General features: G+C 39.0%; 1 protein-coding gene across 29 annotated transcripts in view; it reads left to right on the plus strand.

Annotated features, from left to right (window-relative positions):
* Positions 1 to 12,551, plus strand: part of RIMS2 (regulating synaptic membrane exocytosis 2) — a 338,908-nt gene that overhangs the window by 237,906 nt on the left and 88,451 nt on the right. For 9 of the 29 annotated variants that reach the window (XM_083621721.1, XM_083621719.1, XM_083621716.1 and 6 more), the window contains one exon: positions 585 to 674. The exons of 15 other annotated variants lie outside the window; for them this stretch is intronic. In XM_083621721.1, coding sequence (XP_083477847.1) covers positions 585 to 674 — 90 coding nt within the window. Of the gene's footprint in view, positions 1 to 584; positions 675 to 5,873; positions 5,907 to 12,551 lie in introns of all 29 variants that reach the window. 5 more of the 29 variants (XM_083621718.1, XM_083621725.1, XM_083621701.1 and 2 more) reach the window with 1 other exon arrangement.

The following is a 12,551-nucleotide window of genomic DNA, read 5'->3' on the forward strand; positions in this document are numbered from 1 at the left end:
GATGGGGGGAGAACACCATTATAAATAACTAATCCTGCAATCCTAAACACATTTATCTGGGAATAAGCCCCACAATGGGACTTATTTATGGGTAAATATGCATAGGCTTTTGCTATAAGCAAGCGTAAATAATTAAGCCAAATATAAATGAGTCTACTGCTACTAAGTCAACATTTGTGTTACTGAAATAATTTTTATATCACCCATTTTTACCCCTGACAACACCCCTTCCTCTGTTGCCTCCCTTATGTCAAACTTTAGATCGTAAGATCCTTCGTGCAGGGGCCTAACAATAAAGAGTCATGTAAATTAATAGCACTAAAATAAACATACAAATAAAACTGCTGTTTTTAAGAATTATATTGGCTATATATTATATTAGCTTTTTTGTAGTAGGAAGCTCTAAACCTAAACATACTTCAATCCTTGTAAAATACTACATGGTCAATGAAGAAAAAACAGAACCTAGTTCTGGCCCTAACAGTGATTGTACTTTAGACTGAACTTCATCAAATGATGTTAGGTATCTTACAGAAGTTAATTAATGTTTCTGACAAGCTCTGATTTCTTTTGGTTTACGCTAGAAGTTACATGGGAAGACCAGCAGAAAAAGGTGAATGGTACAATAACTGATGACAAATCATTGCCAAGAAAGAAACATCATACTCAGCCAGGTTTGTCAGGGTTTGGAAAACCACCTGAAAGCATGAGACTATAAAATTGTTACATTTCATGCTTTTGTAATGAGTGTGTGCTTAATGTACCTTTTTTCACTTTGTGATTTTTATTTTTATTTTTAGTTTGTAGCAATTATTTAGATTAGTCATGTGGCACAGTTTCTTTTTTTAGAGTAGCGAAAATAGAGCCACTTGTGTTAGAATGCCCATTAATTAAAAAACGTGCTTGGCTTAAGTTAGTAATTTTTTACAAAAATGTTCCATTCTTTTGTCATAATTGATACATTTTAAAATCAGGAATTCAAACATGTTCAAGGGTATTTAATGACCAAAGCCAGGTAGGGTTTTAGGAGGTTGGTCTGGGTTATTTTTACTATGGGGGAAAGGGGCATAATGTGGTTGTAAATGACAAAGTGGCGAAGGAATGTGGAGCCAAAAGAGTGCGGGGGGGGGGGGATAGAAAACAAGGTTTTGGTGAAAGGGGTTATTATGAAAGCAAAATATATAAACAATGGTGTTTGGAAGTGAGTGGATTGTAAGAGTCATGCTGAAAAGGAATCAACTTTCTCTAAGAAGATGGGAAAACATGCATGCAATAAATGGGAAATCTGAATGGCTAGAAATTAGCCATTGTTACATTTCAAAGCTATATAGTTGGGATTTGGGGCAGATGGGGTGCTTGTTTGCTGAGATGGGTGTGGAATGTGAAGATCTAACATATGCTGTGTTAGATGTATGGATAGTGGGTGATATCCAACATCAGCCTACTTTTGCAACATACTTTGTCTCTTTCCCCTACCCAAAATGTGTTCTGGAATCTTGGGGGAGCCTCTGGAACAGATTTTGGAAATATGTGCAGGACTATAAGGAAAGTAGAGGAAGGGGAAGTCAGTTCCATCAGCTGGTGCAAAGTTGATAGCATTCCACAAGTTGTGAGTAGGTTAGAAGGCCTGACTATTTGTGCCAAAAAGATGGATCCAATATTCCTTAATGATTCTGTCAGATTGTATCTACTTGAATAGATGAGCAATCATTTGTCAGGAGGGATACATTTGATTGAAAAAGAATTATTTGCATTCAGTTCCTTGCTTTTCCTTGCAGGTCTGCAGCTTCCTCTTTCTCTCAAGGATACATATGAGATTGTAAAAGTCAAGTTTATAACAGTGTAAGGGAAGCTTCCTTTCCCAGATAGTGTCATTAAAAGTCCTGTGTAGTCTTGTTCTCTCAAAATGTTCCTCTGCCATCATTCACTTTTAGATGTGGGTTATAAGTGAAGCAAAAAAGATAAATACTGTCAAAGTACTGGCTTTCCATTCTGTTAGCAATTAATTTATAGCTCAACATTGAGTCCTGTTTTGAGACCAATTCGGAATTGCCAACCTCCTTGCAGATATAAGTTCTTTGTTTATGTGTTGTTAGTACCTTCTTAAAGATCCCATTGACCTTTCTGTGCTCTCTTAATATAATTCCCAAGTCTCATGATCTCGAGACATAATCATCTTTGGACATATTTGTAGAGTAGAAACAAGATTGCCTGATCTATAGGCCCTTTTTAGATCAACTGTACATAGGTGTGGAGACATGATAACTATCTATAAAGGTGATTATAAACTACATTACTGAAGATCTCCCATGCTTTTGAGCGATGCAAAACACATTACTGGACTGTGCTGAAAGAGCAGACCAGACTACCGTACTTATACCATAGGAGGAAATTGCTTGTTGCAACTTTATCTGGAATATGGATGTTTATTTAACATTTGCCAAACTTTTGTAATCTTAGTAATTGGCTACTGTAGCGTGTTCCATTGATTACTAATGCTCAGAACCTTCAGGTAGCATAAGATACAGGCTCCCACTGACTATCAAGCATGGGATGTGGAGAGCATGTCCAACTGTGGTAGCTGCACCAGCTGCAGGAAAGATTCTAAGTCAGGGGCCTTGCATATTTGAGGCATCTTTCTCTATATATTCACCAGCTGAAATCTATGGAGGAGGTTCTGCTTACGATTCCTTTATTAAGTATTCAAAATGGGGATCTTGGGGACAGGTTCCACCCAACTGATTGGTGGAACTGATGGGAAGCGTTATTAAAATGGAATTACCAAGCATATAGAACAACAAGTCTTGCTGAAGCAGAACCAGTGTAGCTTCCAAGAGAATATATCCTTCCTGACTAACCCTTTAGAGTTATTTGACAGTATCAATAAGCATATGACCTTGGTTTGCCACCTGGAGTTCGAGTTTCCTGGTTTTCGAGACGAGGCATGCGTTGGGAAGAGCTTATGCCATTGCTGGTGGAGAAAGTAGCCATGTTCGGCTCTCCCGACATCCTTATCATTCAATTAGGGGAAAATGACCTTGTTAACAGAAGAAATGCGGACTTGTCATGGAACATAAAAAGAGACTTGGATGCGATTGCTGCCTTGTGTCCCGGAACAACGGTGCTCTGGTCCTCCTTCCTGAAGAGAATTGTTTGGCGCGGTGCGCAGAACTGTATGGCCATTGTAAAAACCAGGAAACTCGTAAATTGGGCAGTGGCCCGTTGGGTGCGCTTTATGAATGGCCGAGTCATTTATCATGATCGTATCCGGATTGGCGACCAGGCCTTGTACCAGAATGACGGGGTTCATCTCTCAGACCAGGGGAATGACATTTGGTTGGATTAGGGATTGGTTACAGCTGTGAGGGTATTGGCGGCGAGCCTTTTCGGCTCGGGTGGCGGTTAGGCATTGGAATAATGTGTTGTGGTGTGTCAAAGGGCTAGGTGTGGCCATCGCCTATGCCTTCAGTTTTGGGGTATTCCGTTAAAGCAATCTGGCGGTCGTGTACTCTGTCCGATGCCTGCTTGGCGGGAGGCCATGGCACGACCCTCGGTGACATCAGGGGAGAGCCTATAGTTGGATTAGCATCAACAGGCTCCACCTACTGGTGAATAAACCCCCTTGTTTTAGACATCCAATGCCTAAGCCAATACCTTTTCACTGCTGTAATCAATAAAGTTGTGGCCTTTTCTTGCCCATTAACCTTATATCATGTGTCCTTGTGTATTCATTCCACATTGCGGGGGTCGGGTCTTTGAACCACAAAGTCTCAGTTCTCACAACAGAGGGATTTAAGAAGTGGGGTTCCCCAACTATATGTATTGGGACCTGTGCTTTTTACTTGCACATGAATAACCTTAAGTTAGAGGTGAGCAATGAGGGAACCAAGTTTGCTGATGACGCTTGGATAAAAACAAAAGGGAATTTCAAGGAGCTCCAAAAGGAGCCCCCCAAACTGGATGAATGGGCATTAAATGACAAATGTGGTTCAATGAATGCAAGTGTAAAGTAATGCACAGTTGGACAAATAATACTAACTTCACCTATGCAATGATGGGGTTTGAGCTGGTGGTAACTGGGGTTGTAGTGGATAGCTCAATGAAGCTGTTGGCCCAGCAAGTGAAAAAGGCCTAATTCTATGCCAAGGATCATTAGGCAAGGGGTTGAAAATAAATGCCAATATCGTAATGCCATCATATGAACGTATGGTGAGACTATACTTGGAATACTGTATACAATTCTGGCCACAATATCTCAAAAAGGATATTGTAGAGCTGGCATAGGCTCAGAAGAGGGCAAGCAAAATAATCAAGGGAGTGGAGGAATTCTCATTCAAGGAAAGGTTACATCTGGAGCTTTTTAGTTTAGGGGAGAAAGATGAGTAAGGAGCAGAGACAGGACAGCTATATATAAAAATATTCATAATGTGGAGAAAGTGGATGGAGCAAAGTCTCTCTCCCTTTCTCATAAAGCTAGAATGAAGCTGGGTGTTGGGAGATTCACAACAGCAAAAGGAAATACTTCATTAACAATGTAATTTGCTGCCACAAGATTAGGGAATTAAACAAATTCATGGAGGATATCAATGGCTACTAGCTATGATGGCTATATACTGCTATCAATATTGGAGGCAACATGCCTCTGAATACCAGTTACTGATAATCACCAGTGCAATGAGTGCTGTTGTGCCAGGGCTTGCCTACCTATGAAGCATGGTGAGCCAGTCATCTCAGGTGGCAGATCTGGGCCTGGGGAGAAATCAACCTCTTTGTATTTTAAGCCACTAATGTGTATGGAGCCTTAGTCTGCTAAGAATATCCCCTGCTCCATGCAGCTTCAGTTTGCCTGCTAAAGAGCCAGGCATTTGGGGAAGAGGGCAGGCAGAGCCTTGATGGGCCAGATGCAACTGTGAATTAAGATTATATTAGAGCTGATGAATTCTGATAAGATTTTGAATAAATGAATGGCTTATGGGATTCACAATTATTTGGTAATTTATGCTGACTTTTATTTTAAAAAAAGGAGTGAAAAGCTGCCCAGGTCAGTTGTATTGCTTTAAGTGGGTAGTTCTTAATTTAGTTTCAAATTGTCTAATGCCACATTTTGGACTCCCATACTGTTTTTGCTTCACTTGTATTAATTGCTAATCATTAAATCAGATGTATGAAGTATGTGATTGAGGGGAAATATAATTTTCTGGTTAGGTTAGAGCCATGCATGATCTGAATTCTATCTTCCTGTAAGCCCAATTGCACTCGGTCAAGCTGCCAGTTTTAACTTACCTTGTCTTCCAGCTTTTACTTGCTTAGCTTGATTAATAGTTCAAATATATATGCATTTATTCAATTAATATTCATTCTAACTGGGCATTCTAGAAAGCATGGATTCCCCCCCCCAAAAAAATGTGATGTTTTTTACTGCTTTCCTGCTATGTAAGGAAGATGGTTCATCTTCATTGAAAATAGACAATATAAAGTTTCAAAACTACTTAATAATGTGAAAATGAATAAAAAAATCAGGGCTAACATTTAATTTTATCCCAGAATAAATCTTTAGGTAAGCTGAATATTCGTGGACTGAACACATCTCTTTCTTTCCTCTTTCCTAGCCACACTGGTTGGACAGCTTAAATACTGCTTTTCTCCCCCGATCACTAACATTATTTTTCTGATCCTTTCTTGTTCAAATGAATATTTTGTTCCTTTTGGTGTTTCTTGTGTTTTCTTTTTCCCATTGACTGATTATGCGCTGCAGGTTTCTTTCTCAAACAATTGTGGCCCTTTCCCTCAGTGTCAGTTTTTCCTTCTGAGTACATCCTCTCACGTCCATCTTCTTTGTGTCTCTGTCTGTCCATTACACAACGTGATAACAGAAGAAGTGGACTCATCAAGGAGAAGAAACCCAGGTCTGTCTCTTCTATTGGTTTTCTCTGTTCTACTTTCCTTCTAATTTGTCCTGTGATTTTTGCCATTACATTTCTCACATTTCTCTCATGTATGTCTACATACATAACTTTCTTTCTTTCCCTTATTTTGTCATCACTAGAAAAGAATGAAACCTTAGGTGTTTGCTATTTGATTAATTATTTTGGGTAGGGTACAAAATCTACTGAAAATTAAAGCAGGCATTTTCATGATGTATTACATTAACAATGTGGGGAGAAAACATTTTCATTTGTATTTATTTGTAGCTGGCTGTCACTATATTCTGTTTATTTAGATTTTAGGTAATCCTAACAGTTACAACTCATCCAAAAGATTTATGTTTAAATTGTTAGCTATAGGACAATTTGTTAATTAAAATATTCTCTAGCCATAGTGAAGAGGGTCATTGGCCACAAAACTAGGTTGAACAAGATCTAAGTACTTCAAATAGCAGCCACTGGCTAAGGAAATTAGAAGAAGAAAAGCTGATGTAAAAAGGATTAAAGGTTCAAAGAAGCCCAGTTCCTCCTTATGTGTTTTCCAGTACGGGAATAGTAGGAAAGTAAGGTGGTTATACATGCCCATTATTAATCTGAATTATGCCATAACAGAATACAGGGCAACTCTGTGTGCACATGGATAGAATTCAGAGGAACAGATCTGTTAGAGGGCAGTATGATACTTCCGTGTCTGAACATACTACCCTTGTAACAAGCTTCAGCATATGATAAAACTTGCACAAAGTATTTAGTGCAAGGCAAGGTGCCTCCGAACATCTCATTAAATAATATACCATTTCACCTTTTGTAGAAGTTTAATTTCCCACACATGGTGCTATTCCTGCTTCTACCAAAGTGGCATGGTTCACATTTGCACCTTTATTTATTTATTTATTAAACTTATACTGCTTGATCATAAAAAACTTCAAAGTGGTTTACAGAAATTATAAAACAATAAAATTATTAGTATAAACAATTAAACCATTAAACACTTCTTAATAGCTCTGCTGGTAAATAGATTAAGATTCTTAATCTCTGGGTTGTGGGTTTGGGCCCCATGTTGGGCTAAAGATTCCTGCATTCTTATGGGTTAAAAAGCCACTACTTCTTCATTGTACGATATTGGTCTTTTATACCGGCTGGCATGCTTTGTTCAAATAGAAGATGTTGGGAGATTGCTTTCTAGTACCCCGTACCCGAAATGATCCATTCTTGTTTGTTCCGTGGCTGCTGTTGTTTTTTGTAGCCAGAAGTGGGGAACACTGATGCAGCTGCTAGTTTTCCTTCCCAGTTCAACAGCAGCTCTCAGATCTGGGGAGCCTCTCTGGGTGGGCAGGTTGAGGGAGAGGGAAAGCTGCTGAATGTCCCTCAGCATCTCTGATGCCTTGGTCAACTTTTCCAGGAGGGCAGTAGGTACCGCCAACCCGCTGTCCTGTTTCTTGGCCTTCTGAGTCCTTGAAGTGGTGGGGTGTGGGACTGGTGGCATCAGAAGCAGCAGCTGCTGTGGTCAAAAGGCAGGTGCTCTCACCAGATCATGCAGTCTCTTATGTAGGTGGAGGAGACATGCTCTCTGTGGGCTCCTGGCGGGACCTCCCCTGGCCAAGCTACCTGCAGCATCCGTGGCTTCCTGGTGCAGCACAGGTGCCAGGTTTGCTTTAAGCATCCTGAGCCACACATAGAAATGAAAAACTTCTCCATTAGCCCATCCTCTCCTTCCTAGGGTTGTGTCCCCTTATTCCTTAAATTTTTTGTTCGATTTCTCTTCCATTTCAAAACATTTACATAGTTCAAAATAAAAGACCTTAAGACCTTGACATGACCCTAACGCTATACTGTATTGTTTTAATTAGTGTTTTTATGGAGCAGTCAAGTAATTTCGTTGTCCGTGAGAGGGGGCAATGACAATAAAGATATTATTATTATTATTATTATTATTATTATTATTATTATGGATACTTCATTTACAATTAAGTGGTGTACAAATTCTGTTAAAGTAAAATAAAATAGTATGATTGATAGCTCTTGGTGGACTTTGACTTCCCATGGTTTATAAATAAATGAAGCAATTCCATTCACAAGAAGCTGGCATGAAGCAAGCCAGTATAATTTAAGCTGGCGTAAAGATATGCCTGACCCAAACCCCATTGAGCAGTGGGGCTGCTTCTGCTGCTCTGCCTAAGCCTGGCAAAGAGGAAACAAGCATTTAAAATGCTGTTCCATGCTGGGTTACCAATTCACATGACCATGCTGAGTGGGCTTAGGAAACAACCTAAGTCCCTCCTTTCTTGCCGTGCCCCCACCACACTACCAGAACACCCCTTTTGGGGGGACTTACACCAGTTTCATCTCATTTAGGTTTGGTTCAGCCAGCTGAGCTAGGATGAGCAAGTTACACTGGTGTATCTGCAGCTGAGCTGTGACTGGACACTTAATCCCAGCTGAACCAGGAAGCAGCTGGCTGAACCAGAGATCTGCTTCATCCTAAACTGCTTAGCCTGGAGGATCTTGTGTTGGATTGCCCCCATAGTGGCTAACTGGTTGCACATCATCTGAATGCAGTATGCTATCTGGCTTCTACCGGTTTTATCCAATTTTTATCAAGGTTTGGTATAAACTTTGCCCACAGTTTCTCTCCTAATGAAACATCAAAGTATATCCAAAGGTTTGTCAGATTCCTGCTTTAATGCTGCATCCTTATATTAGTGGTGTGTGGTACCTTGGTACTTACTTATGTTCTTCCATTGTTAGATGTTGTGGACTTTATTACAGAGCCTCTTCATTCATGAATACTCTTCTCACTACTCTTGAATTGTTCCGTTTGTGGTCTATAGCCCCGTTACATTATCCTACCTCAATTGCACACATAAGAATATATCATTTATTAGGGTGACATACATTTTGCACTGTTATTTTAAGGAAGTATGAACAGTTACCCCATTCTCTTTCTTGCAGCACAGTAGCTGATAAGCAGAAACACCTAAACATTTGTGGTACTGTATCAACAGTGCAGATGTTTAATTGTGGTTTGGGGTGTGGTAGCATAGCAGTTGGAAAATACAGCTTAGTTGGTGGCAAAGTGCTTTAGGTTCAAGACAGTTTTTTTACTGTCTTCTTCAAATTCAATAAGTTGGTTACATAACCCAAACAAACTTTATTTCTCCAAAATATATCAATGTGTATGGACTACTCAAAACATGTTGGGTTTTTTAAATTCTTCATATGAATAGGTTTCATGGGTCAGGTTGTGATTTTTCTTACTCAAAATCTGTATTTCTGATTTGGAAATATCACACCTCTATATGGGATTAATTGGATGAGAAATTGTGCTTAGGAAATGTCAGAAACTATCTTTAATGCTAACAAAGCCACCACCCCCAGCAGCATCTGTTTGTTTTAATTCACCTATCATCGCCTCATCTTGTTTCCATTTTTCTAAAAGCAAAAGATTCAAACACAGATCTAGTCTAAGACAGATCAGTCTTCTTCAGCCTGAGGCCCATGTTCCCTCATGGGCAACCTTCCTGGGGGTGGGGTGTCACATGCCAGTGGAGGAGCCAAAGGGCGGTTTATATGACTCCTACCTTTGTACAGTAGGCAGCAATCCAGACACACATAAACACACACACCACCTCCAATGACACAGGCAAGAGGCATTATTACAGGTCAAAGCAAAAGCACTCAAGGAGGGATCAGAGGATGGCCAGTGAGGGGTGAGGCGTGGTGAGACATTAAGTCATTTTAATGTGGGGAGGGTTGTCTGACTATTCAGCATTGAATGACTAATATGTACTACATTTTCAGAATGCTTTAGCAGCTTCTTGCAGCACATGCAGATTATAAATTACAACAATGTCGTTCTGAAAGTCACTGTAAAAGATAAACCCCTAATATATACTTGGTTACTGCAGCTTATTCACCAACATCATGGTTAATTACCTTATTAGTTGAACTGTATCAGGAAGCATTGCCTGTGTCTTAAATTGTACATGCAAATTTAATTCTGTCAGCTTGTAATGTCTTGAGTGTTTGATGGGTGACCCTGCTCTGCAACTCTGAGCACTGTCTGTCCTGTGCACTGAATGAGGTAGTGTCTGCTGGAAAAATAGTCATAGTCTGTTTTCCAAATAGAAACTGCCTCATTGAATTTTATGCACAGGGAATAGATAAAGACAGGGTATTGAGTAGTGATGTTTTATATAAGGATCACTAAAGATAAGGGGAAGATTTTTGTGAGGAAGCACCATAGTGATCTGTGTTAAAGTATATGTAAGGTTTGAAAGTCATATACAAGAACACACAACTTATTAATACAGCTGCAATTTTCTGGATATTTATTTATGACAAATAACACACATTAGAATCTCCATTTCACATGAGTTACATTGAAAGGTGGGGAAAATATGCACTTTTAACCACCTTGCTTGTAAGAATAATAATAATAATAGTAAATTTTATTTGTACCTTGCCCTGCCCAGCCGAAGCCAGGCTCAGAGTGACTAACATCATACAAATAACACAGCATACATAAAACAGCATCAATTAATTAAAATACATCTTAAAATTAATTCAGACAAATTAAAATCTGGACAAATGACAGTTATCATGTTAAGATTGAGAGCAGTTAATACTTGCCAGGACCAACTGTTTTCACTGATCATATAAGGACCTGTGCACAGGCTGGGAGGCCTCCTTCATGCTTGTTCTTATATAAAGGAAAACAGGTCAGACTGCCCCCTGGCCAAAGGCCTGGCAGAACAGCTCCATCTTGCAGGCCCTGTGGAAAGATGTCAAATCCCGCAGGGCCCTAGTCTCTTGTGGGAGAGCGTTCCATCAGGCTGGGGCCACAGCTGAAAAGGCCCTGGCTCTGGCCAAGGCCAGTCTAATTTCCCTGGGGCCTGGGATCTTCAGAGTGTTGTTGTTTGCAGACCGTCGGGTCCTCCGTGGGGCATACCAGAGGAGGCGATCCCGTAGGTACAAGGGTCCTAGGTCGTGTAGGGCTTTGAAGTTTAAAACCAGCACCTTAAGCAGTATATTATCTTCATTAAGCAATTTTGAGTATGTATTAGAAGATTATGGTTTGAGTGTTAGGCTGCAATCCTATACAAATTTACCAGGGAGTAAGCCTCATTAAATGCAGTTGCCAGAGAACTTTGTAAGGTTTGTGCCCTATGTTCTGGTGACTTTGAAGGGTTCTGATTATTTCAGTGCATGCTGACCTTAGCAGCAAGCCTCAGCAAAACTCAATACTTCCTAAAAGACAGAAACAAAATGTAGATGGATTTCACGAAGGAAGTAAAAACCTGTCTTTAATCAGCTTCAAAGTTAAGGGGGGGAAATAGTGAATCGCTATGAGTCAAATCGGGCAATTTCAAATTTGTTTACTGTTTACTGTTTTAGGGATGAATAAATCTAGGAAATACACAGAGAAAAAGAGAGAGAGAGATAGCCAGTTCTTTGAGCATGCTTAAATTAACATTAACAGTAAAAATACATTAAAACATTCAAATACATTATATAAGGATCACTGAAGATAAGGGGAAGATTATTGTGGGGAATACTTGAATCTACTTGATTCAATACTACCTGAATCTAGTATAAAATACCTTCATTTTTCCTTTGGACAATAGAAGGAAAATGTGAATACAACTATTACAATAGAATTTTTTTATTTTTATTTTTATTATTAATATACCGCCCTATACCTGGGGGTCTCAGGGTGGTTCACATAATAAATATATCTGAATATAACCCTAAAACCATATTAAGTATTGAGTTTTCCCCAATGCAAATGTTCCATTTCAAATATTTTTGGCTATTGGAAAAACGTTTGAAATATTTATACAGCATGTAAAGTTAGCATGGCATACATAATCAGTTTTGTTTACTAAATATATGTCAACTAAATACGGGTGGTGCCATATAGTTTTCATTGTAATTATTTGTATGTTTTAAACAGACTTTATATTTTTGTATAATTTTGATACTATTAATGCTTATTTTTAATTGTTTTTTCTAAGTTTTTAGTGATTCTTGTTTTTTCCTGTAAGTAGTAGTAGTAAAAATAACAATGCTAAAAGAAACCCCAATCAACATTTCCCACAAAACTCCCACAAAACTTTTCAGATTGTTTGATGTATGAGCAGCTCCACTTGTTGGATTTCTTATATGTACAGAAACACTTCCTATGAGGCTAGAACTTTCTTCCTAGTGAACAAAAATAGCACTTTCTTGTATTTTGAGTTTATCTTGCATCAGCATTTCCCATTCACTGTAGGTGAGCTACTAGATCTTGCTTAAAGCATTCTTGTTTAGAGAAGCCTTCACAGATGCTTTGAAAGTTAAGGAAATTTGAATCTGTTTTCGTATTTTATCTTTCATATGCTTTTAAGTATGGCTGTAAATTTTTCTTGATTTTAATTGTTTTACCTTTATGTAAACTGCTTTGAGGGATTTTACAGTTAAGTGGTGTATTCATTTTATGAAATAAATAAATAAATTGTGACCCACAGGTGATCATGTGTGTGAGTAAAAGTATAGTGGTTAGAGTGTCAGACTAGGACCTGGGAGACCAGAGTTCAAATCTCTACCTGACCATGAAGCTCACTGTGTGATCCTGGGCCAATCACT

This window comes from Podarcis filfolensis (assembly GCF_964270895.1).
Source record: "Podarcis filfolensis genome assembly, chromosome: 7".
Lineage (NCBI taxonomy): Eukaryota > Metazoa > Chordata > Lepidosauria > Squamata > Lacertidae > Podarcis > Podarcis filfolensis.